This window comes from Pyxicephalus adspersus, chromosome Z (genome assembly GCF_032062135.1).
Source record: "Pyxicephalus adspersus chromosome Z, UCB_Pads_2.0, whole genome shotgun sequence".
In the NCBI taxonomy this organism is placed as follows: Eukaryota; Metazoa; Chordata; class Amphibia; order Anura; family Pyxicephalidae; genus Pyxicephalus; species Pyxicephalus adspersus.
This window is the reverse complement of record NC_092871.1, coordinates 79,470,391-79,497,665: the sequence shown is the minus strand read 5'-3', so window position 1 is coordinate 79,497,665 and position 27,275 is coordinate 79,470,391. Positions and strand designations below refer to the sequence as shown.

The 27,275-nt window shown below is 38.9% G+C and overlaps 2 protein-coding genes across 2 annotated transcripts in view; both read right to left on the bottom strand.

Moving 5' to 3' along the window:
* Positions 1–1,004: 1,004 nt before the first annotated feature.
* On the bottom strand, positions 1,005–16,871 carry LOC140344432 (ras-related protein Rab-7a-like). The gene is made up of 5 exons (XM_072431549.1): positions 15,857–16,871; positions 6,185–6,283; positions 4,927–5,053; positions 3,682–3,900; positions 1,005–1,106 (listed from the first exon to the last, which is right to left on the bottom strand). The coding sequence occupies exons 2-5, from the start codon at positions 6,229–6,231 to the stop codon at positions 1,005–1,007; spliced, it is 495 nt and encodes a 164-aa protein (XP_072287650.1). The 5' UTR covers positions 6,232–6,283; positions 15,857–16,871.
* Positions 16,872–25,964: 9,093 nt separating this feature from the next.
* EMD (emerin) overlaps positions 25,965–27,275 on the bottom strand; it is a 19,681-nt gene continuing 18,370 nt past the window's right edge. The window contains exon 7 of the mRNA XM_072431073.1: positions 25,965–26,317. Within this exon, the coding sequence (XP_072287174.1) occupies positions 26,032–26,317 (286 nt within the window). The 3' untranslated portion in view covers positions 25,965–26,031. The remainder of the gene's footprint in view (positions 26,318–27,275) is intronic.

Below are 27,275 nucleotides of genomic sequence, written 5' to 3'. Positions count from 1 at the left end.
TCTTAGTGTCATCCCGGGCCTGGGAGATTCACCCCAGGCTCTGCATGAACCTTCTGAAAGCTCTATACAGATACTACATTTACTCCTAGGCTCAGTGGTTAGCACTCTGCCCTTTGTAGTGTTGGATCCCATGTTGGAAACTCAGCTAGGACTCTATCTGCATTGAGTTTGCAGGTTCTCCGTGCGTTTGTGTAGGTTTCCTCCGGGTATTCTGGTTCCTCCCACATTCCAAAAACATGCAGGTTAATTGGCTTCCCCCTCAACATTGATCTTAGACTCTATTATTGACATATGGCTATGGTAGGGATATTAGATTTGGGACAGCTAATGACATGACTATGGATTTTGTACAGCGTTGTGTAATATGTTGGCGCTATATAGATACTGTGTAATAATAATTATAAATATGATCATACTAGTACTAGCATGGTTTCCCCATAAAGTCATGTTGCGATCCACCATGCTGGATGACTAAACAACTCATAGGAATGTCAACTATTGTTTTACTAATGGAGAAGGATTTACTGGGGTGCCTCCTGCTTGCACTCCCCTTTCTCAAACAGCCTGTCTGTAAAACTGTTTTCCAAACCATCATTTAAGATGTGCTGTGACAATTATTATTATTACACAGTATTTATATAGTGCCATCATATTACACAGCGCTGTACAAAGTCCATAGTCATGTCACTAACTGTCCCTCAAAGGAGCTCACAATCTAATGTCCCTACCATAGTCATAAAAAAAAAAAAAGACGTGGACGGTTTCATGGTGTTCTTGAAGCACCAGGTATTTTCTGTGTGTGTATTTAAACTCTATTTCAGTCTTTGCTTGACTAGGAAGCAGGCATCTTTTGTCTTGAATATGAATTTTGTTTTTTGTCCCCTTGTGCTCTTTCTCTGCTGCCAGCTCCTCTGCATTGGCTGTCAGCCAGTATTGATTGGCGCCCACCCCGTTGGAGTTAACAGATGTCAGGAGTGATAGATTACGGGTCGTTCCTTTTAATTTCACTGCTCCCGGATCACAGCTTTGAGCCTAATTCTTTTCAGTGTCAGGATCACTCTCCTGTCACCCACCTCTTCCGTTAACCCTTGTGCTGCTGGGTGACGCTGAAAGATATTAAAATTAACAAGAAGTGAAGGCAACATCTGGATCAAGGCCTATTTTTCCACTCCCTTTATTATCCTTGTCAGTTCCAAGTTCTTGTGCCGCCATTGGCCTGACTTCACACCAATGTTAACGTGTTACGTTTCTGAATAGCGATAATTGTGCATCTGCACATTTTTATGTTCGTGTGTCATATTTTTTGCCTTGTCAATAGAATACGTAAAAGTAACCCTTTAGCTGATTTTCTTGAATACGTAAAAGTAACCCTTTAGCTGATTTTCTTGAACCAGCATCACCAAATGAAGAATAATTACAGTAGTGTCCATATCAGCTACTAACATTGTGATCCAAATTTAGAAGGGCAATCTCCTATCTTGCTTTTTTTTGTGTAATTTTATATCTTTGGATTAACACTTCTATTTCTGTATCACTATTGGAGTACTCTAGGCAGATACATGCAATGCTTTCTCCAACTAGTTTTAAAAATAACATTCTGTCTGTGGTTGGAGTAGTGTCAGCTTAGAAAGCATAGGGAAAAAATAAATAAATATATATATATATATATATATATATATATATATATATATATACACACACACACACATACATACACATTCATTTTAAGTTATTTTAAATAATAAAGGTTTTTTATGTTTGCATTTCACCCATATTTGAAAATCATTTTGGCAAATTTTTACTTTTAGCCCCTTTTTATGAAACCAATGCATGATGAAGCAATTCACCTGAATTAATGAAGAGGCATGGCACATAGAATTATGCAATGGGTAAAGTAGATTGCAGTGCTGTACACACCCCAAGAAATATTTGCATGATACATAGAAGGTCACATACAGTGTATAGGTGCCACGTTGTCTACAGAACAACCGTTCTATCCACTCAGCGCCTTCCACGCTAACAACTGCTGTACGGTGTGTACAGCCGCCAGTCGAGCGTGAGCCAGGATACAGGTGCAGCAATCAGACCAGAGAGCTCTGAAATGACACACCAATTGTGGTTTCTATTGAGGAAATACACTTTCAGTCACTGGGAGACCAAGCTTTACCAACAAAACTCCCTATTCTATAATATCTACAAGCAAAAGACAAAAAAAAAAAAAATCAAGTTCACTAGTGACTATTACTGTAGATAAAAAAACGCACATTTTCGGCCAATTTCAAACTTGCAGTTAGCATTGTACCAAAGGCACAACTGTGCTCCCATTCAACCAAATGAACCATTTTTCCCAAGTTTTGCAGTTGGGTTGCAACACAGTTCCTGGAAGAGATTTGTCATTTTTGCCATGTGCTTGCTTTTCTTCCTCTGGAGGAAGAACTACACCACGACTACAAACACAAGAGCAATGCATGCAATTGCTTTAACCTGCAGTGTGGTTTGCCATTTCTGGACGCCAAGCAGCAGTTTGCTCTGCAACTATGTATGGCTCACTACACAGTTTGCAGCAGCAAATGTGATAAAGGCCTTATTCTGAATTTGATTTGTTCAAACTAACAACATAATGATGTTTCAGGTGCAACGCAGAGCAGAGGTAACTACTATTGGTACAGATGCCCGTTAGTAGGGAGATGGTCTGAGAGAGATGCCTGTCAGTAGGGCAATAGAAGGCATGGGGTCACCCAGGAGGAATCCTCAAGGTGATGCAGCTGAGGAGGGATGTGTATTCCTGTCTGTCTGCTTGGTAAAGGTGCCATAAGGCTCCTGGGTATAGTGCATGTCAGAGAAGCATGGTGGGAGGTGAGGCTGGAATTTTGTAGAAGGAGTTTGTAGGGTTTAGACTCTGCTACAATGCTATGTCCACAAACATGGGGGAAAATGCGAGGCAAATGATGAAAAATCCCCATCTCCCGGGATGTGTGTGAGAAGGTCAAGATGTGTCAGTGATATCTATCAGGAGGATGCGAGAGTCTAGATAGGAATGTCAGTCTGCATTTGGGAGTGTAGAAGAGCTGGCTGGGAAAAGATACACAATGCAGAGATGATTAGTCCGATGGAGCAGTTCCTTATGTTCCAGTACCACAGCTCCTGGGTATTCTATCATGAGCTGGCTAAAGATCTCATGGCTGCACTGTTCTGGCTGAAGAGCCCACGGTCAGCTTACTATGGAACTGGCATCCCAGAAACTGTTGCCTATCCTGCCCAGGGAACTGTACCATCCATCTTCCTACTGTGCTGCTTAGATAAATGGCCAAAACTTCTCCGGATGTTGAAACTGGAAACAGATACTATGGTATACATTTTGTGTCAGCCTTTATTTCTTTAAAGGATAGGAACCTTTGTTTTTAAATTACTCAAGATTAATATTTTTGGTAGTTTTTTTATTACATTGTTTTAAAGATTGAGCTGGGAATGGGATTTAATTACATGCTCTTTCAATTTTTTCCATGAAGATTATACCTATAAAAAAAGTCAGTAGTGGCAACTCCCACACAGATTTTCTTTACATTCTCAGTAAATTATAGTTTACTTTCCTAAGTTCACAGTAAAAGTGATCAAACAGCGAGAAGCAGTAAGAAGCTTGTTTAGTGACGCATCAGCTGCCACTGGAAACAATGCACTAACCTGACGTTCCTCCAGATCTGTCTTGTTGGCAATCACCACAAAGGGGAATTTGTCTGGCGATGAAGGATCAGCTTGTACCAGGAATTCTTTATGCCAGGTGTCCAGAGCATGGAAAGAATTAGGAGATGTCACATCAAAGACTAGGAGACAACAGTCTGTGCCCCTATAGAGTGCTGCACCCAAAGACTGGAAGCGTTCTGTGCCTGCTGTATCCCAAATCTGCACAAAAGAGAGAGACATACATATCAAGAAGGGCCTAACTGTGCAAACTAACCCCAACAAATGTCACCAATATCACTTGAGGTCTTAGGACTGGATATATAATGTACAAAGTCACTTTTAAATTCCATAAATCAGACAATAGGAATAAAGGTATTCCCAATCACTGAATAAACGTAGGGAAGAAGAATCAAATAAATTTACTTTCTGGCCTCTATTGCTATGTACTACATAAAACTATTTTTATGTACTTTGTAAAATGTTATCAGTGTACCCACAAAGGAACTTACATTGTCCTGTACCTACCACAAAATTCTGCATTCTTGGAAGGCCAGTCCACCCACCCAGATGTTTTTGGGTTATGTAAAGAAACTGAAGCATAAACAAAATAAACCTGCCTACATACCAGGGAAGAACATAGAAAACCCATGCAGATATGGTCCTACGAGGTTCCAGACCTACAAGGACAGAGACCTATCTGCTCAGACCCATAATAGAGACTCACTGGGCCACCATATGCAGATTTTCTTTAAATACACTGGGAACCCTCATAGGTAAAAAGTCTTTTTAAAGTGTATGTTAAGGTATGGCCTAAACTTACACCCAATTTTTTTAAGCCAATGTAAAGCTTAAGTTTGAAGAATTGCTAGCAGGTAGGCTTTTTTTTGGGCAGAACAGTGTTGGTCAATCAAGATAGCTGAAGACAACAATCCTAGAAACAGACCAAGTGAAGATGTTCTTGGTCAGCCACATGGGGGAAAGGGATGCCATATTGAGAGGTAAATGTGCCATATTTTGGCAATTTGTGTACGATAAAGCAAAAGCCCACCCACTGTAATTTTTGCAGCAAAACTAGAGAACTATGGAGACTGATCAATGTCTGTACCCTGAATATTAACTTTCATTTCACTTCTGTATTCTAATAATAATTATATACATTAGGAGGTTCCCAGAATTCTTTTCAGTGAACATGCTCCTCCATGCAAACATAGTCACAGGTAGATGTGCACCTTGATTTTTGTTTACCTGTGCTGTCACCAGTCTGTCATCTATTCGTAGCTCTTTGGTGAAGAAGTCTGCCCCTATGGTGGCTCTGTAGTAGTTGGTGAAGCGGCTGTTGACATATTGGTTCATCAGTGCTGACTTTCCCACTCTGCAAGGCAATGAATCCCAATTAGATACACATTCAATGTGGGCACAAAGACGGGAGACTTGATTCTCTACTTGACTAGAACTAGTAAATTCTTTGCATTCCACCAGTCATGTGAGGTGCAGTGCAAATACGGATTAAAAGATCAAAATCAATAGACTGTTTGCAATATCTGAATAGGCTATTATTATTACCTATCTACGGATACAGTGCGGACTGTCCTCTGACAACCCCATAACAGAAATCTGACCATAGAGCAGCCAAAGAAGCTGCTTTTCAATCCCGACCAAGCAAATTTTTCTTAGGTGTAGAAGTTCAGGTAATTAAAAAAGTGCCTCTAAACTGAAAATGAGGCTCTGTTAAAATTTGGTTACACAACTCAAGAGAGTGACAAGTTCTCTTTGTTATTGTAGATGGTGGTTTTAAGCTCTGGTACTGTTACCTAGCCATCTTTAAGGGAGTGTACATTCATTTTCAATGATCCCAGATATTCAAAATCCATTCCAGCGACCAAGTACTGCACGATGCATGAACGAGTGCTCTACATACAGCACTGTTCGGCTCTATGGAGAGGTGAGGGGTAGAATGATGGAGCGGCACCCCGCTGTGTGCTCTTCCCTTTTGCTTCCATTAGGATCGTTCGTTGTCCATCGCCCGTGGATCCGCCAGGACAGTTGTTCGAACGATGGACAACGGACGCTATACACACGCCAGATTCCCGTCTGATATCGGCCCCGAGACGATTATCGGACGAGAACCATTGTGAGTGTGTACGTAGCCTAAATCAGGCCCGTTGATGCTGGACCTTCAGGCAGGCCTGAGGGGGTAGGCAGATAAGGCTACTGCCTTGGGTGCTGTAGCAGGAGGTGGGTGGGTTGAAAAGGCCAGGACCTACACCCTATACCTCCAAAGCAGTTAAGGACTAATAGGGGGATCTTTTCAACCTTCTCCCGGCAATGAGATATCAACAATAATAACCAGTTCCCAGGTTTGTTATATAATACAGGTTTGGCTAGATGTCTGCTGTACACACAAAACTTTCTTTACTTTGTTTTTTTAAACCAAATCAATCCTCAAGATTGGCATGACAACTTTGTTACAAAGGTTACCAATTGCATTGCACTATAAACTTACCCTGCATTCCCAATTAAAAGAATCTTAATGTGTTGTCTTGAGAACATCTCCCAATGTCAAGTAGAAAAACACATCAGGTGAAAGTTCCAGGGAAACTACCTGGCAGGAGAGTAAAAAAAAAAATGTATTTTGAGTTACATAAGTCACATCAAGTGCCTTGTTGAGCGACTGACAAGTAACATGCATGCAGAAATAAATGCCTACTATTTATTCCAGTTATAAATGTAATAAAAAATATTTTTACATAATATTTGTTTAAAGCCCATTTGCTCAACATATGAGAGTTTGCATTAGATACACAAGTTTACATCATACTTTAGTCTCTGCTCTACAGGAACATACAGTAGAACCGTTATAAATTACTCAAAATAAATCACACAAATGATTTTTGACTGGGTTGCAAGGCAGGTACAAGCAAAAAGTGTTGTGGTGTTGGCAGGAAGAAAAGAACAGGGCCTGAGCAGGGCTTATTTTGTGTAGGATAGTCTGGATATTGTAATGGTTAATGCATAATAAAATTGTTTTGAGAATATGTCGACTAAAAAAAAACCAAAAAGGTTACACATACATAACACAATACAAAAATACATGCCTAATAAAGTTCATTGAACAATTACAAAAATAAGCTTCCATGGTGGAGGTGGATGTGGTAGGTTTGCACATGTGTGATGGAGGGGCAGCAGATGGGAGGTTTTAATATTTGTACCCGATATTGGAACTGCAGACCAGTTTGTAAAAATGGAGTTTAGCTGAAGTGTTAGGATACACAGATCAGCTATTGGATATTATAAGATAACTGTGGGAAATATAGTGTAGAAACCACATTGTGAGGGGTATTTTTATTACAAAGCGTTGACATATTACGCAGCGCTGTACAAAGTCTATAGTTATATGACTAGCTGTCCCTCCAAGGAGCTCACAATCCAATGTCCCTACCATAGTCATATGTCTTTATTACAGTCTAAAGTCAGTTTTGGGGGGAAGCCATTTAACCTGACTGCATGTTTTTGGAATGTGAAAGGAAACCCAAGCAAACACTGGGAGAACCTGCAAACTCTATGCAGATAGTCTACTGGCTGAGATTCAAACCTGGGACCGCTGGGAGTGCTGCAAAGGCCAAAGTGCTAACCACTGAGCCACCGTGCTGCTCATATATGTTGCATTAACTTTTTAAAGGGCTGCACACTGGTTGGTGCATCATAATGTATGCTTTTTCTTGGATGTTTGTGGATTCATCATATGTGTGTCATCATTGTTGTGCAAATATGACTTGTATAATGAAGTGCAGTGTAATATAGTGATACAGGTTGACAATCAAAAATCCTGCAACCTCCGGATCTGAGGATAGCCGGATTTTTTAAAATTCGTTTTTTTTTTTTATACTCACCTCCACACACAGACCAGCCTTTTTCTGGCAGCACCCACGGACATATGGTACAGTTCCAGGGAGCAGGCAGCAAGGACGTCTCAACTTGTATTTAGTGTAACAAGCAAGACCTAACAGCTGTTTCTGCAGAACAGCGCCATCAAAACATTAGTGGCCAAACAGTGTACTACAGTCCATATATTGAAAATGCAATCTGAAATTCAATGCGGAAAGCTGAATGAACCGGATTATCGATGGCCGGATTTTTGATTGTCAGCTTGTATATGTGTAAAAAACTAGATAGAATGTAAGGAGGAATACAATTTGCTATTGATTTGATTCGTTCAGATGCAATAAATGACAAATAAAAGCTGTGGAAACTTTTGAAAAATGGAAAATGCTCCAATGGCAAGATCTGAATCTTGATTTGCAAGATGCAAATGGCCAGATGCAGAGGCTGTCATTTCTTTCATCCACATGGTCTCTATATTACAAATCATTGCATTTTTTTTTTACTTTTGGGGTGTTTGGTTTGTTTCCAACAGGACGTGGATCCAAAGGCGCCTAATGTCAGAGTATTCCAGAGGTCTGACAAGAAACAGATGTTCCCAGTTTTGAATGTTTCAAATACTTTAAATCCATTTGGCTGCACACCTACAATATATATTTAGTATACATTTTTATATATGCAATTTTTTAGTTGCTTTAGGGGTCCCACTAGTGGGAGGGCTACAGTACTTAGAATGTACTGTATAATTTTAATGGGTAATAGGGGGTTCAAGTCAGTTAACGTAATGGGTGTGGAAACATGAGCAATTGGAAATAGGTTTGCAAGTGTGGGTTTGAAAAATTACACCAACACAGGTCTGTAGTGCAGAACTGTTTTTCCAAAAAAAAAAACAAGGTTTTGTGTATATTTACACTTTAGATTAGGCAGGAGAATGCTAATCGAAGATCTCTAACATTATTTGGCCGCCTACCCTGATATAAATCAATGCAATAAAGAAAAATTGAAAAGCCAAGGTATATGCTGTGCGGCAATGTATCAAGAAAACATCCTTTTTTTAAGGAATGTGCATACAACAGTATTATTATTATAGAACTATTTAACACAGTAAAGGTCATCCCCGTTGCACTTTGTGGAGGGGGGTTCTTTTGACCTGTCAACTAGACATAGAATGCCGCAAAAGATTGAAACAATTGAACATTCTGTGGTCCTGACGCGTTTCGCCTCTAGGGGCTTCCCCAGGGGATTTGGCACAGGGTGTTGGTTTGCTGGCTTCATATAAACATATCATATATACAAACATAATTACACAAGAAATCAATACTGTTGTCTATCTTACACATAATTATAGTATAGCTCAGTCAGTAGTGAGGGTATCAAGTCAATTGTTAATGCTAGAGTAAGGGTGTCAAATCAATTTGTTGATACTAGAGCATAGGATGGAGCGATGTACATATATGAAAAAAAACACAATATGTTCATTGAACTTATAGTTGTACAGAATATATGCAATATTCCAAGTTTTAAGTTTGACTATAAAAAATAAACATAAGGAAAAAACACAAATATGCAAGTTTAATATCATAACATTTATCATTATTATTAAACAGGATTTATATAGCGCCAACATATTATGCAGCGCTGTACAAATAAATAGGGGTTGCAAATGACAGACTAATACAGACAGTGATACAGGAGGAGAGGAACATATCTATAAATGTAATGAAATGGAAGTCCAATTTATGTCCAAGTATAGTACATCAAATAAAGTGTATATACTACTTAATAAAGATTGTACATAGTTGATAAAGAATGTTGATATTGTTTCTCATAAATGCAAAAAATGTACTTACGCGGAATGGGTTCTAGTTAAAAATAAAGAAAAAAGGGGTCTCAGAAAAAGGTGCACTAAATAGTGACACCGGAGTCTGGAATAGAAGAAAAACTGAGGTTTACTTCGGATAAGCCAATAGATGTCACAAAACATTAATTGTAATGCAGAAAGAAATTCAATATAAACAAGATTAACAATGCTATATTGAATTTATAGGATATTAGAGTGGTGCTAGACTTATTAGTAGTTTCCTAATGAAGGATAATGATAATAATGATGATACTAATAGTAATAAAAGGGGTTATAAGTAAAGGTGCGTACACACTTCCAATTTTTATCGTTCAAAATGAACGACGAACGAACGTCGAACGATCGATTGGGCAAAAATAGTTCGTAAAAAAAGTAACCAACGACGCCGACGAACGAGGAAAGTCGTTGGAAATGAACGACCGGACCGGCGGATCGGATTGGACGACGATCGTTGACCATCGTTCGTGTGTACGATCGTTCTCTATCGCTCAAACGATCGTATCTATTGTGTGTACAATATCTACGAACGATCGTGTCGTTATCTGTATGTGCAGGATCGGTGCTATACGATCGTCGTAGATATCGTGCAGGATCGTTCGTCGTTCGTTTTCCAATGATAATAATTGGAAGTGTGTACGTAGCTTAAGATACGTTGTGGATACACCTGTATATTGCCAAGTATTCATTGGTATAATAGTAATGAATGCATAGTATAATTGCAGTAAGTGAAAAAAATTCCTTAATAATTCATTCAAAAGGATGATTACTATGCCTGGAAACACTGGATGTAGTGATTTGGATGCTGTGTCGTGCAGCAGAGGCTGTGCAGGACAAATAGTATGGAAAAGACAGTTCTGGCGTTTTCAGAGGAAGTGGAAACTCAGATACGAGCTACAGCGCATGCGCAATGCATTCGCAATGAATTCGTGCATGCGCTGTAGAGTGCTGGAGCACTTCCACCCTCAGTATGTGCAGGGCCTTAATGAACTACCCCTATGCAAAAAGCGGTGTGGTTCAATGAGTCATGCAAATAGCAGGACCCAAACCAAGGACACTGATGCTGGGCACCGGGCAGGGTTAGGTGCTCGCCCGCTATAGCGTCGTGGGGCGCCACACCTCATTAGAGTGTCCCCCACTAAGGCCACCTGCACAAAGATAGTATGTTGGTGGGAGTATATATATGGTTTGTGTGACGTGTGATAGGATATAATGTGCATATTTAGTGTTAATAAGTGTATGGGAGTAATAAAGTAAATGAGAAAATATAAGTGAAGCGTAGGTGTGAGAGAACATAATAAATTGACCAGGTGAAATGGAAAGGTATAAAATGGATAGATTGTGATAGAGAATAATGACCTTTAAGTGTTATTGGTAATACACTGTAGTAAAAATATAACAAAAAGAAATTCTATGAATTAATAATTGGACATATGATGGAATTTTCAATAAGTATTTTGTTTACAGGTGATATATCATTGATTTGAAATATTAATACCTTTTACAGAACTATTTCTGTCATACAGGAGTCATCACTTATTACACCAAAATCCATACAAAGACTATATATGAATATACAGTATAGATACACTTTAATATACATGTACAATTGCAACAATAGTCATCAAAGGTGTATGTCAAGGTAAATAAAAAAAAAATATGTGCAATACATGTCTTAAATACACTTCCCAACATCTTATCCCTTTGAAAAGCTTACCCCTACAAGTACAGATGAATATCTTTTTGATCTTACATAATCACACTTATCTTTTTACCCTTGTTGTGGGCTGACAACGCACAACTTTTTTTTTTTTTTTTTTCATGCACAATCATTCTGTTCTGCAAAATCAGAACTAGAGAGCTAAACAGAGAAAACACAGGAAGTGTGCAGGTGAGACAGTTCTGTATTCTTTTACCAAAGCAATAGCTTCATATTGTACTTATCAAATATATAAAATAATTTTAAATGTATATTTAACACACCAAAAAGAAGCAAATAGAAAGAGTCCACTTACACATCGATCTGGCTTATTCATTTGTGTTAAGTTTTAGGATGAGGTGGTCTAGGGCCTAAATAATAAAGGTCTGAGTCCATTTGTGTGCAAAACATCTTTTTAAATATGTAATCAACCAATACAGGTCTGCATGGAGACAGAAATATTAATATATTATGCACAAAAAACCTGTTGCATTGTTCATCAAAAATGCACAACTGTTCTGTGTCCTCTGCACACCTCCTAAATTATGTCCAAGAGCCCTCTTCAATATGATTACTTTTTATGCTGTATGGATTTGACATGTGGAGTGGTGAGTAGTTTGGGAAAAGACATGGCTGACATCTCTAAGTCCAAAAAACGTTGTGTGTTGTGATCCAACAACAGAGATTAATAAGTGCCTTGTCCGCTTTGCGCTTTCTTCTAGGCTAATTTAACTCCTGTCCCCTCTACAGAGTTCAATACTCAGGGCTGCAGATCTTTCTGTTTCTTTACATTTGCTGCAAATCCAAGGCAGAGCAATAGTGCATTACTGTCCTATAGATTTTTATGGCAGTCTATAGATACAGTTAGGTCCATAAATATTTGGAAAACTTTTTTTCTAATTTTGGTTCTGTACATTACCACAATTATTTTAAATGAAACAACTTAGATGCAGACTTGAACTGCAGACTTTCAACTTTAATTCAGTGGGTTGAACAAACAGATTGTATAAAATGTGAGGAACTAAAGCCTTTTTCTTTTCTTACACAATCACTTCATTTCAGGGGTTTAAAAGTAATTGGACAAATTATTAAGCTGAAAATAAAATGTTCATTTCTAATACCGGTACTTGGTGAAAACCCTTTGCTGGTAATGACAGCCTGTAGTCTTGAACTCATGGACATCACCAGATGCTGGGTTTCCTCCTTTTTAATGCTCTGCCAGGCCTTTACTGCAGCAGCTTTCAGTTGCTGTTTGTTTGTGGGCCTTTCTGTCCGAAGTTTAGTCTTCAACAATTGAAAAGCATGCTCAATTGGGTTCAGATCAGATGACTGACTTGGTCATTCAAGAATATTCCGCTTCTTTGCTTTAATAAACTCCTGGGTTGCTTTGGCTGTATGTTTTGGGTCATTGTCCATCTGTATTATGAAACGCCTCCCAATCAATGTGACTGCATTTAGCTGGATTTTAGCAGACAGTATGTCTCTGAACACCTCAGAATTCATTCGGCTGCTTCTGTCCTGTGTCACATCATGGATAAACACTAGTGTCCCAATGCCATGGCAGCCATGCACGCCCAAGCCATCACACTGCCTCCGCCATGTTTTACAGATGATGTATGCTTTGGATCATGAGCTGTTCCACGCCTTCTCTATACTTTTTTCTTGCCATCATTCTGGTAAAGGTTGATCTTGGTTTCATCTGTCCAAAGAATGTTTTTCCAGAACTGTGCTGGCTTTTTTAGATGTTTTTTTAGCAATGTCCAATCTAGCCTTTCTATTCTTGAGGCTTATGAGTGGCTTGCACCTTGCAGTGCATTCTCTGTATTTACTTTCATGCAGTCTTCTCTTTATGGTAGACTTGGATATCGATACGCCTACTTCCTGGAGAGTGTTGTTCACTTGGTTGGCTGTTGTGAAGGGGTTTCTCTTCACCATGGAAATGATTCTGCCATCATCCACCACTGTTGTCTTCCGTGGACGTCCAGGTCTTTTGGCGTTGCAGAGTTCACCAGTGCTTTGTTTCTTTCTCATGATGTACCAAACTGTAGATTTTACCATTCCTAATATTGTAGCAATTTCTCGGATGGCTTTTTTCTGTTTTTGCAGCTTAAGGATGGCTTGTTTTATCTGAATGGAGAGCTCCGCATGTTGTCTGTTCACAGCAAAATCTTCCACATACAAGCACCCCCCCCAAATCAACTCCAGGCCTTTTATCTGCTTAAATGATAATGACAGAACAAAGGAATCACCCACACCAACCCATGAAAGAGCCTTTGAGTCAATTGTACAACCCAATAAATTAAAGCTGAAAGTCTGCAGTTCAACTTCATCTGAGTTGTTTCATTTAAAATTATTTGTGGTAATGTACAGAACCGAAATTAGAAAAAAATTGTCCCTGTCCAAATATTTATGGACCTAACTGTGTAATGCACCTTGCAACATAGCATATAAACAAACAGTGGGGCCCCTAACCCTTCATATATATTTGTGTAATGATATGTGAAGGGTAGGGGCGGTTTATAGGTTAGCTTAGGGGAAGGGAGGGTGAGGGAATAAGGCACAATGGTGTTTTTATTTTTTAGTACCCGCCATATAAAATATTGGGAAATGTGCATGCATCACAAAGATTTACAGCACATGTTTTTGTTTTGTGTGTGCACGCGCGTATTGTTTTGCCTTGACCTATGCTTTAAGCATTGAGCAGCCCCTCCTTGATATCAGCTGAATCTCTGGAAACAATAGTAATTTGCTGCAAAATCAACCTTGAGAAAAGCTCCTCTAATCTTTAAAACGGTCAACCAGGGGATGTTTGGAGAATTCAGAGGGCCAATTGTCTAGCAATCCTTTTTTTTCTGGTTGATACTGGCTGAACCTGATGACAAACATTTTACAACAATAGACTCACAGATTATTCTCTGAACTGTTTAAACAAATCCAAGGGCCAGATCTCACTTTGTTTCTTTTTTTTTTCTTTCTAATTAGGCAGAAAAAACAGTACAATAGAAAATAGGTCAATAAAACCCTCTAAAAAGGGCACCACAATAAAGTGTAAAACTTCCAGTCCAATGCCAATGTAAGCACAAAACCAGATGGCTGGGTGTCTGATAATGGTGCAAACACAAAGTAAACAGAAGGTAAACTACATGCAGACATTAGATTTTTAATATTATTCCTGAATGATATCACCACCATTCTACACATATGGCATATCGTGAAGATATCATGTATGTGTCAGCTAACTGCTGTCAACCCATGCATGGTTCTGTACATGATTGTTCACTGACTAGTAACCTCTGTGTTTTCATGTATGCATGCATATTCACTCAAATGTGCCAGGCTGAATCACCAGTATCACACAAGTATTGTCATGGATTATTATTGGCCAGCTGAAATCACTAAACTACATTTACTATTTACTTACATATTATTTATATATATTTATTTATTACATATACTAGTATCTTTACTGGCATTTATAAAGAACACACAGGAACAAATTATTCCAAGCTATCATCTCTAAACATATTTCTGTAAGTTTAACAGATAAATATATATTTTACATTGCCAATTATGGTACATGACGTGTGTGCCTAAAGGGGTCTTTTAGAGCTGTGATGTAAAACCAATATTTTTTCCTGCTCCAAGGTGCATAGCAGATTTGCACATGGTGGCAATCTTTAAGCAACAACCACATGACCAAAAAAATCTTCCGCAACCATGTGCAAAAAATTGGTTCACAACTTTTTCCAATTCATTTGATTTGGAGAGGTTGAGACCACAGTTGAGCCAATGACAAAACTCGGTGGATCCACCACAGGTCTGGAATGGGTGTAAATCTTTTGATCCAACACCTAAAAATTCCCTGAAATAAGTATACACATTCATGCAACGTCCAGACTGCAGCTTGATTCTGCAGAGTTTAGAAGTATTAGATGTTTGTCATTTGATGATGATGTCTGAGAGCACCTTTGCTCTACATATACCATTGGCAAAAATATTAAATATCAAATATTAAAAGCGTACCTAAACTCAACATTTTTACTTTACATAGAAGGGTGCAGCACCGCCCTATAGGTCCACAGCAATCAAGACTTAACGGGAGTGCAGAGCCTCCCGGGATTCCTAGGTCATGCTCTGGGTGCTCCCTCTGCGCATGCTCTGATCTTGAGCATGAGCAAAAATAATAAATATCAAATTTTTAAAGCGTACCTAAACTCAATCTCATACCTGCGCAGTGCAAGATTGGATTAAGGAGCAAGAAGACCTGAAGAAAAGGCTGAAAATGGTGGCACCTGGCGCTTCCTGTGCGCCAGGACAAAGAGGAATCCCAGGACGACGCAAGACCGGTTTGCAAGTCCAGCGCCATCAAGGGAGCTGTGGGATTAAAGGTAAGTGTAATTTTTTTGGTTTTTAGTTTACTTTTGCTTTAGGAGAGATTGCAGCTGATTATCTAAAGGAATTCAGAATGTTCCCTTACCATGGCACACTTTGCAAGACATTTGTCACGTAACTTAGTGCATGTGGTGATAATTCCCAAAAATACCCAAATACAAGCAGGGAAAAAAAAAAGAAATTCAAACAGAAAAATTTTTTGGGATGGCTGAATTCTGCAGAACTTCATCTCCTTTATTATTCTAAGTAAAATATCCCTTTCTAGAGATAATTCACTTTGCTATGTGAACAGACTATATTCCTACCTATATTAGTAAATCGTTTGCCAAAGACATTGCAGTACATACCTTGTATGTGTCTCCAGAGTGCAGAAAGTTTGTGCAGGTCAGTTTTTGTTGTCTGAATACCTGGAAAACCTCATGCTGAGTAACAGAGTTCCTGGTTCCTGAGCATGTGAGAGGAGGAGCAGGCTGCAACTGGGCTCAGGGAGGTGCCTCTTACCCCTAAGGTGATTTAAAAACAAAAGTCTTAACACATTTGGTGCCTGATGTAATCAGTGAACAAAAAATAACGTGAAACTGGCTTACCTGATGTCTTTTAGTGCTATATAGAAAAAAGGTTTGTTCATTCTTTAAACATCAGTTTGGTAAGTTTTTAGGATTCGTTACATGACACATAAACTCTGCAATGTGGTAACAGGATTTTATTGTTTGTTAGTGGTAGTACTAGTGCTGTACAGACAGCTGTGTTCACGTTTCAAGTGAAACATGTTTGGCTACAACCTGCCATTTGGAAACAGCGGTCATTCCTGTTGGTCGTTTATTTTTCCTAGAGGCAAACTAAACTACGCCAAGAGACAGCTGTACAACTGCTTTGTGCTCCAGACACATGGATAACAAAAATCTAGATGCAGACCTGTAACAGGATCAAGTTATTCTGCGTGGCTATTCACACTGCACTACTGGTTCCTAAAGAACCAGCATTTGCACATTTGATAGCAAGCAACAGTGAGCTGTAGTGAACCGCTCACTGCTACCCCCATTCTTTCTTTATGGGGCTTCTGCAGGTAGAGGCTACGTGTAGTGTCTTTCCTGAGGTAGCGGTTTAACCACACCGCAACCTCAATGCCAGCCTGAATGTAGCCCAAACCTTTCATCTAGCCCAGGGGTCATCAAACTTTTTTAATTTCAGGGGTGGGCAGGAGAACACCAGGACGGACTCTCTCTCGAGTCCCACCCTAATGGCTCCGCCCCCACTGGGAACGCCCTCCGAAGGGAAATCCCTCTCCTTCGTATGCATTACAGAGGAGAAGGAATGTTCCCTATTTACTGCCGTGGTAAATAGGGAAGGGAGCCACAGCAAGAGGAGGCGCTAGAGCTCCTGCGGCTCCAGTAGTAGGTTCTGGCCTAATCCGGTCTGGCAACGTGCGGCTCTGGAGCCGTGTGTTGCCGGCCGGATCGGCCAGGGGGCATTAGGTCGGAACAAACTACCGGCTAGGCCGTATCTGGCCTAAAGGCCAGACATTGCTGACCTCTGATCTAGCCTCTAAAGTATTGCATTTTAGCAAAGCTGATATATAGGAATAAAAAAATAAAAAAACAAACAAACCAATTGTAGGTTTACAACCTTTGTGTATTAGGCTACGTACACACGTCAGATCATGTCAGTCTGATTCTCACCTCAGGGCTAGTATTGGATGAGAATTTGGCGTGTGTACAGCGGCCGGCCGACGTCGTTCATGGATCCATTCTGGCAGATCCGCAAATGGTGAACGACTGCAATGCACATACAGGGGGGAGAGCGTAGTGGGTGCCCCTTGCTCCTTCTTCCCCCCTCTCCATAGAGCAGAATGGTGCTGTATGTACAGCACTCGTTCATTCATATTTCAGTCTTTTGTTGTTGGAAAAGAACGTAAAAGATTCTTTCCAACGTTAAAAATCTAACGTGTGTACATAGCCTTGGTTCTTTACAGCCTTCCTTTTTAGGGGTTTGTGCATCTCCTATGTTCTTTGTACTAAAAGCTGCTCCTTTTTTTTTCATCTCAGAAAGTTGTGTTGAAGCCCTATAGTATAGATAAATAAGACTGTGGACGTGGTTGTAACTGGCTTACATTTCAGTTATTCTTTAGTTGATTTTGAGTTCCTTGGTGTTAATTTTCATTTTCAGTCACTTGTATGGAGTGGAAAAGCAAAAAACTAATTATGCACACATTTTAACGTGGAATCACATCTCTGCATTATCAAGGAAACCCACTTAAAAAAAGGGAGAACAAACTCAAGGCAGATAATGTCCTGGTTGAGATTTAAATCTGTGACCGTAGTGCTGCAAAAGCGAGAGTGCTCGCCACTGAGCCAACTGTACCAACACAATTGATTTTTAATGGCATTCCAATACCCCAAAAACATTTTTGAAAATATTAATTTATCCTAAATGTTAAACCCTTCTCCTGCAGGTGGAACATATTGCATAAATGTGTCTGGCAAAAATGGTATCTCAGGATTTAAGCAGGAAATTAGGCCAATACCATTTAAGAAAATGGTGGCACTGAGAGACAAGGCAAAGTGTAGAAGAATTCAAGCATGGACTGGAGAGGTGCTAGGCTGCAGTGGTCAAATTCCGGTATCAGGACATCCTAGGCAGGGGGTCAATATTTGTTTTTCATCATACTTTTTTAACCATGCCCTTTTACAATAGGTTATAGACCCATTTTTTGAGTTGACATGCAGTCCACAGAAGGTAGATTCTCAATCTTCCTCAGGCCAGCTTCAGGTAGCACAAATCCAGACACAGGTTGTAGGTATTTATACATGTAGGAAAATGTGTCCTGTGTATTGTGCATAACGTTTTGTTGATTATTTTTATAATCTGAAAGCATAACTAGGGGCGTATTAGGGGCGTATGCTTTTCCTGAAACATTTGGCACCAAAAGATGTTGCTGTTTCCATTTTAATATAACAATGATCTAGTTGCCAGATTCAGTAAGCACTATGTATACTTTCCAAGCAGTGGGGGCACATGCTGGAATCATTTAACACAACATTTTAACTACAAATAAATACTTTTTAGTGGCTCAATCCATCCAAAACAGACATTTCAGGTATGGGCTGATTAGATCATTGAATGCCTTCTAATATCTAGTGAGGACTCTTGACAAAGGTCATTCATCCACCTTGTTTTTGCCTCACAGCTGATAACAGAAGTGTACAGCTTTGTGTGGATTGAGGTACACCCATAGTTTACACACCATGGTTTTGTTTTATACTGTAGCCAGGAACGCATTGGTTCCTGCATGTCAGCTTGGCACCAGTCCAATCATTATTTCCTCTAACTCTATATAGTAACTCCATAGGTAAACATCAGAGATCAGGTAAACTTCCCAAGCATTGTCTTGCATGAAAAAGGTTTCCAGCAAATTTTATTCTCTTTGTTGCTTTTATGGTTTAGCATTGACGTGCAATTTAATTTTATTGCAACATGAAAACATTTTTTATGAACATATTTGTAAACAAAAATTCTAATTTGATTGCAGCTTAACAACCCATATTTGTAGGTATTGCATTACTTTTCTTTTTGCAGGCTTTCCCCCTGGTGACCCTGCTAGGAACACACTTCCTAGGGTGACAACATTCACTTACTGAACTGAACATGTAGAGGAGCAGCTTTGTTGCCCTTTGACATGAAGTGGTGAGGACTACAGAACCTCTTCTCCTGTTCTTATCTCTATAGAGCAAATTTGTTTGTTTGTTGGGTTACTATCATTTTTTTGTGTTGTGTGCTTTGATTGAGCTTTTTTTAATTTTTTTTTTTATTAAGTCTACTTTTGTGCCACACAAGGGCACACATACAGGGCAATTGTAGGGTATTTACCCCGCCAGCAATCCCGTGTCGTCCTCACCCGCGGTGACTCCAGGGATCGCGGGCAACATGGAGGAGACCACTGCAGCAAGCAGCGTGGCAGGGGCTGCCGCCGCTCTGCTCGCAACATGTCTCCTCTTACTGGCTGAGGGATCCCTCCTGGCTGAACTACTGTTCAGCCTAATGGCATCCCCAGCATCCCTGCAGACGTTTACTCCAACATAACCGTGTGCCCTCAGCATTCTTGCGGGTGTGCACAGTACAGCACGGCCCAGGGGTTCTGCTATAAGAGGCGCGCAAGCTACTATGCGCGCCTTTTGTACCCCCCGGGGACGAGGCACCCAGGCGGGGCTTGTATAATTTTCAATTCTCTGTGGCCAAATCGGCCGCAAGGGATTTATTATTCAGTATGTTCCTCCAATCCAATAGCGCCAGGTGGCGCAATGTGATTGGGCACTCTGCCCATTTATTGAGACCCTGTCATTAGCACCCTTGCCCATTATAGCCTCTGTGTTACAGTGTGCTTGGGTGCATTGTTATGTTGGATTACCTTTTTGACCTCTGTTTCCCTGTGTCTTGTCATCAGCTCGGACTTATTACCAGCAGGAACCCGGTCTGACTATTGACTTTGCATGAACTCTGCCTGCCCTGACTTCAGATTGTCCCTGACTATGCCTTCTGCCTCATCCTTTTGTACCTCACTTATTGGATTGATCTTTTGTGTTTTGACCTCAGCCTGTACCTGGATTACGAAGTTTGTTGAAAGTGTACCCCGGAGTTAATTGTGATTTGTGTGCTGTATCTGTGACTTTTCGCATAAGATTCCTAATTGTCTACATGTTTTGGAAGGAACAACCTTCTATAATTTACTTTTTACTGACCCGACAATGCTAACTGAATTAGCCAGATATCCTTTGTGTTAGGGTCAAATCTGAGCTCTCATTTCTCCAGATTGTGACCTTAAAGCTACATACACACGTCCAACGGTTCTTCCTGATAATCGACTCAGGGCCGATATTGGGCGAGAATCTGGGGTGTGTACAGCGCCAGTCGTCAATCGTCCAAACGACTGTCCTGGTGGATCCACAGATGATGGACGACTAATGATTATCATGCAAGGGAAGGGAGAGAGCGTTCAGCAGAGTGCCGCTCCGTCTTTCTCCCCTCCCCTCTTCATAGAGCAGAACGGTGCTGTATGTACTGTGTGCTGTGGCTGATGGCTGGCCTGGCCATACACAGGTTGTTTTTACGATCAAACCTTTAGATCAAATCATAGATTCAACCACAAATCAGTTCTTTATTTCCAAATTCAAATAACCAAAGGGGATTGATCTAGAGCGATGTTTCACAACAAGGGTGCTCCAGGGGTTTCTTTGACCAATAAGCACCATGTGCCACTCAGGTCAGTTAAGGTTACCCCAATGATTAGTGTGTTAAAGTATGATGGATACATTTTTAAATCACCCTTTCAATTGACCCCATTTGAACAAACATATAAAATTATGGAATCTTCTAGGGGCAGGATCCCACTCTATTTGACCCCTTCTGCAAACATGTCATTCATGTTACAATAGAAAGAAGATTTAGGGTTACCGAGAGAAGCTTGAGAATGGCAAGAACTGGCTCTCTAAAGGTCTCACTAAATTCATCCCTCATAGAAGGTAATTATAAAACTATAATGAGATGGCTTTAGCCTTATACTACTTTCCAAACTGAATTCTAACTTTTCCCCCGAATGTTTTCGGTGGTCAAAGGGGAACAATTTTGCATGTTTGGTGGCAATGTCCTGAAGTTCTGGTTTTGAACCAGATTTTAAAACCTCATATATTCAGTTACTCAAGTCAATTTACCCAAACAGATTACCAGTGCTACTTTCAAGGTCTGTCGCGTCTCATCCAATAGCATACCTCTCTCACAGCTTGCATTACAATTACTCATTATTGGAAATCTGCAACCGCCTCCTTCGATTTCACTAAAAATAAGCTCAATTGGATTATGAAATTGCACACAAAAGGAAATCCACTTCAAAGGTAATGCATATATCAAACAATGCCATATTCTTACACATGCAGTGAAAATTAATATTCATACTTGCCATAAGTGTACCCAAATGGGAAATTACTGGCATACCCATATCAAAAGAATAAAAATTTCTTTTTTTTTAACATGTACTTAAAAAAATAATGTCAACATACATTCAATAAAAAGATCATCACATGGCTTTACCTCAAAATTTGTACACATTTACAATACAAAATCTATCAATTCATTTTTTTCTGCATCTCGAGGTGATTAGCAGGGATTTGATAGCAGAACAACAAAGCAAACATACAGATTTCCAAATCTCGATCGTTTGCTATCTATTATGTGTACAGTTGTTCAGTGATTGTGGATTGTTCTGCAGTACACTTTCTCTGGTACACGTTACTTCCTGCATCGTTCCAACGATCTATCTAGTGTGTGTACATTATTGGTGGATTATATTTAAATTGTTACAGCATTGTGCACTGTATGTTAGTTTAAAATAATCGTGAATAATTGTTGATCTGTTGTTAGTCATTAGTTTTCTAACAACAATTATTGCACATGTTTCTAGCCTAAGGATACAACTACAAAGAATCTATTGTCCCCTTTGTTTATTCCCTCTTTTTTCCTGAATATTTTTTGCCCTCTTATCTTATTACTATAATTTTAAAAACTTTAAAAAATTATTTGAAATATAATTGTTCAATCTACAGTTGACATTTATATCGGACAAGTCTATAAGTGAAAACTGAAAAATAATTGATTTATGTATGGTAAGCTTCAGACTGCCTTTGGTACTCCAACCACCAAAGAGAAAAAGGGAGAGCCCCAGGATCCTTCTCTATTTTGTCAAAACTTTTTGTTGCTCACTGCACCTCTCTACAAATGCCGTCTACAAATGGATAGCTTTTGGCCATGCTTGTCAATCCAGCCACCAAATTATTCTGCTAAGCCGGTGAACCTGTATGTTTGGTTTATGAAGTAGAGAGGGGAGGAGGCTCCTCTGCATTGGCTTATCGCAGGAGGATAATAATAGGGATCAGACAAGAAAATAAAATTTCACTTGGCCAAGAACCTTTAAAATATCTGCCAGGACTGAAGAGTGGTGTAAAAGGTTGGGCTAATGTTCACTTATAAAAGCCTTTGTGTTAGAATTTCAATAAATCAAGGGTAATCAAATTTCAGCGCTAAGCCCTATGTATTCTGCTGTGTGAAATGTAGACATTACATTTTGGTGTTCCATGTTAACAATGTAGAGCACTACTGGAAGTTCTCACTTTACAAGAATCCTGGTAACTTCCTGTTTACAGCACTGGTTTAAGAATTCGGGATGTTAAAAATAGCAGCAACTGGATGCTGTTGTACTGAATAAAACCAAATAAGCTGGCATCATGCAAAAAAAAAATCTATTGAAAACGATACAAAATTTATTGATTATATATTATTTTAACAATTTGGATACATACATTTCCTCAAAAAGCAATTTACAATAATAAAAAACAAACATTTTCTTTAAAACAATAGACAGAACATGCACAGGCATTAATAATAAAATGCAGGAGGGCAGTCACCTAGAGTATCCAATCAACTCTCTGTTTATTAGTATGTGATCAGTGAAAGAGAAAATCTCTTTGCAATAAAAGAAAGTGTACCAGCAAAATCTGCTTTATATGTAGATGTAATGCCTTGCTTTTGTGTCTGTGTGTGTTTTTTGCTTCTTTTAATACGATGTAACAGAATAAGTATTAAAACACAAATGAAAGTGTACAGGTTTTTGTCCTAAATTATTATAAGCATAAAAACCTATAGAACGCTAGCAAAACAATCAAATTACAAAGCTAAATATATCATTTAAATCCAAATACATAAAGAAATAATGCATAACTTAGTGTAGAAATGGTAAACTTGCTGGCCAAAAGCCAGTGAATACACAGGTAAGCCATTGTTAGCTTATAGATGGAAATATCAAAATGGCCAAGTTGCAGCACCACCATTTTCTGAACAGTTTTTGGCATGCCAAGTTTCGGGGATAAAATTGTGGACCCCACCACCTATCATACTGGTATTGCCAATAGACTAATATGATTATTTAAAACCTAAAAAAAGTTAAAGAAAAGTGTGCTGTATTGATAAATGTCATACATACAGCTATGTAATGAGTAAAGCTGCGTACACACTGCCAATTTTTGTCGTTGGAAAGGATCTTTCACGATCCTTTCCAACGACAAGGGAGTGCACGATGCATGAACGNNNNATATGTCCAAAATTTTATAAATTTAATAATTAAATTTTTTTTATAAAACATAAAAAAAACATAAAAAAAAAATCTTTAAAAAAACCTAAAAAAAGTTAAAAAAAAAAAAGTGTGCTGTATTGATAAATGTCATACATACAGCTATGTAATGAGACACCGACTGTACACACGGCAGATTTTCCCCCGATAATTGGCCGATGCCGATTATCGGGCGATAAAAATCTGACGTGTGTATGTAGCTTTAAGCTCATCACCTGCAAACAACTGTCAGTTAGAGATATAAAAAAATATATTCAATTTTAGGAAAACAAGGTTAAGTGAATCTATTAAACTAATATTCTAGATATCGTATTTTGTACAAAACTAGGCAGGTTTACTTAGTTCCCAGGTTACATAAAGCAGACAATAACTTTACAAGTCTGCATGAATCAAGTGGCATATCATATTATGCAGAAACTTTAGTCTATAAATTCTTACTACTGGCACTTATTTTATTCTGTGTATCCATATCTTTCCTGCTGCTGCTTGGATATTCCCACACTAGGATAGCTGACACAGTTCTTTAGGTCAATGCCTAGCTATGCACAGAGACACACTGACATACAAGACAGGTTAAGTCTGCAAAGGAGAAAAAGGACATCTGCAGGAAGACCACAGGCAATAGTAATGACAAGTCCAATGATCGGGTACAGCTTTCACATACAGGTCCTCTTTAATGCTAATTTATGTCTGTTGTGAGATTGTGATTGCCTAATTTATTTCTATGTTCAATGGGTGTGTGGGTGCATCATACAGTATACACACAACAAACATTGCACCAGGGCAGCAAACTTTTTTGTAGGTGATATTGTATGATACAGGTATACCTTATCACAAGTTTTTATGAACAATAAACTTTAATATATCTTTTCTCTCATACAAGCCCAGAAGGGTAAATCTGTACCCAGAAATGCAGTGCAATTTGATGTAACTCACCATTCCTCAGTCTGCAAACTGCAAAAGGAAAAATGTGGTAAGGTATAAAATCGTAAAACCCAAAGGACTTTGCTTTTTCATTGCTACAACCTTTTTTGATGTTGGTACTCCCAAGAATAGATAAACATTTGTTTTTTTGATTGATTGCTTTAATGCTGATGCAAACTTGGGTCATTATTAGTAGGGAATACTACTTCACATGGAGTGGATGTAACAGATCAGTTTATGGAATTCTTTTCATGGATCTGATGTGAAATTTGTTCTTATTTCTCTTAAGAACTGTGTACTTTTTGGAATCAGAAGCAGGCATAAATGTCCTTTTTGAATAAAAGAAGGAAATTAAAAAGTTTATTTTCAGCATTTCACTTGTTAAATGAGAACTTTTGATTGTGCGTAATAAAAGCTGGTCACAAAGAAAAAAAAGGTTAATGGATCTAAACAAAGCATTGGACCTCTGCATGATCTGACTGATATACAGACACGCACGCCCATATTCCACAAATGTACGATGCTATAGAGGCATCTCTGGCCCCTCTTACCTTTCTAGGGAAGTAATTATGTGACAAACCCTAAAACTTTTCTCCCTGAGCAGTGAATGGTTGCTGCAACAAAATTTCCTCTTTATCCTGCAGTCAGATTTATATGCAAAGTCCAAATGAATTCTGAGCAGACTCACTGTCACAATAATTGGTAGCTAGCAGATAGAGAAGTTAAAGCATTGTTTCGCGACCCTTTAACATAGGGGAACCCCTTGAAATAGCTTTTAGGTTTTCAGGGAACCCCTGATATAATTACTATATCAACAGCTCACAGTATATTAGTGTGGTGGTCAGTAGGAAAATTGCCTCTTACATTGCTGGTCAGTAGGAAAATGTCACTCTTAGATAGCCAAAACAATTATTGTTATCTATTAAACTAACCTGAGAAACACAAACTTCTCATTGTTCAGGGTACTCCTAGCAACATCTGGAGGAACACTGGTTGAAAAACACTGAATTAAAGAATATCTAATGTTCAGCTTTTCCAGCAATCTTCTGTGAAGTACAAAACTCCCCAATATGTTTTGAGGGTTGTTTGCAAATCAAATCAGAAGTGCAGCCTCAACAGATAGTGAGTGAGTGTTGTCACCCTAGAACAGAAACTATTACCAGGTCAACAAGAAAAAAAGCTGGAAAACTAAATGTACTGTAGCGCTGGTATGCAACAATACGTTACATTTGTTTGTTTTTTTTTTTGTCAGATTTAAATATGTTTTAAAAAAATTGTGAGTTATTTCATCTTTCTCAAAGAGAACTCAAGGTCAGGGGCATCATTAGTAAAAACAGCATGTCAATATTTAGAATAAATGATGGAGAAAAACATTTTAATGGTAAAAAAATGATTATACAACTTCTCGCATGTGGCAATAGCACATTAATTTGCACTATCAGCAGTCTTCTCACTCAGATACAGGCTTTCTTCCAGGAATTTGAAAGGGTTCTGATCGGTGTTGGAGATGTAAAGGTAAACCAGAAATCCGGCAAACACAAGCAACAGGAGGAGCTGTAGCCATAGTGGAAGGAAGCGTCTGGTTGATTGCTCGGCTTCCTCTTCCTTGGCTTTAGGACGGATGGGCCTGCGTGGTTCCACTCCTTTCGAGTAGGATGACTGATGATGCACATGGGATATATCTTTATATGTGTTATCCCCAAATCTAGAACTGACAGATAAATGGAAAGCATGAAATAGGGGACTAGTGCAAAGGGAAAGTCAAAATACATTTTGAATGTTTGCCCAGCTTTTGTTTAGATTTGAAGAGAGTGGGGTGGATTACTGCTATTCTGAACTCAGTTTAAGAGATTCATCCTCACTTCCTGTTTTGTCAAACATTGGGCCTGATTTATTCAAGCCCTACAAGGCTGGAGAAGAGACACTTTCATATGTGAAGCTGGGTGGTTTAGCAAAAGGAATGGATTTCATAAATATAATTTAGTATATACTAGCAAATGCTTTTAACCCTAGACCAGATCTGTTCCAGGTTTGCTGGATCCCTTAGCTTTACTGATGAAAGTGTATACTCTCTGGCCTTTCAGAGCTTTAATAAATCAGGCCCAATGTTTTACCAAACAGGAAGTGAGGGGAAATCTCCAACAGCAATAAAAAAGTTTTTCACTAGTAGAGTAGGGCTTGAATCCCCCTTTTTCTTTCTTCCAGGAAGTGAGGGAGAATCTCTACTGAATGTGAGGGAGAATCTTTTCTTACACTGCCCAAAACTAACAAAAAAGTAATAAACTTGACTTTAGCTACAAAGGTTCTCTGTGCGCACCTCAAAACTAGTAACAAATAAACATAAGCTATAGGATTTCCCCCCATAAAATAACTCTCAGCATTTGTGTCCAGGGATACAGTGGCATAAACCAGATGTAGATAAATACCGGTAGCACATATGGCAGAAGTTGAACATTTAAGCAACTCCAGTGAAGAGCTTCCATCTACCAATCAGTTGTTCCACCCATCCCTCAAATGGAAGGAAAGAATTGAGTGTTCCCACCAAGCAATTACACTATTATAGTGCACTAAGCATATATATATATATATATATATATATATGTGTGTGTATATATTTTTATATATATATATATGCTTAATGCAATATATATATATATATATATATATAT

Bases quoted from the DNA above. Each gene is read 5' to 3' on its own strand.
- LOC140344432 (XM_072431549.1), bottom strand. From the start codon at position 6,231: ATGTTCTCAAGACAACACATTAAGATTCTTTTAATTGGGAATGCAGG. The intron at 5,054-6,184 runs GTAAGTTTATAG...ATTGCCTTGCAG, and splicing joins CTTTTAATTGGGAATGCAGG to AGTGGGAAAGTCAGCACTGA. The intron at 3,901-4,926 runs GTAAACAAAAAT...TCTTTTGTGCAG, and splicing joins ACAGACTGGTGACAGCACAG to ATTTGGGATACAGCAGGCAC.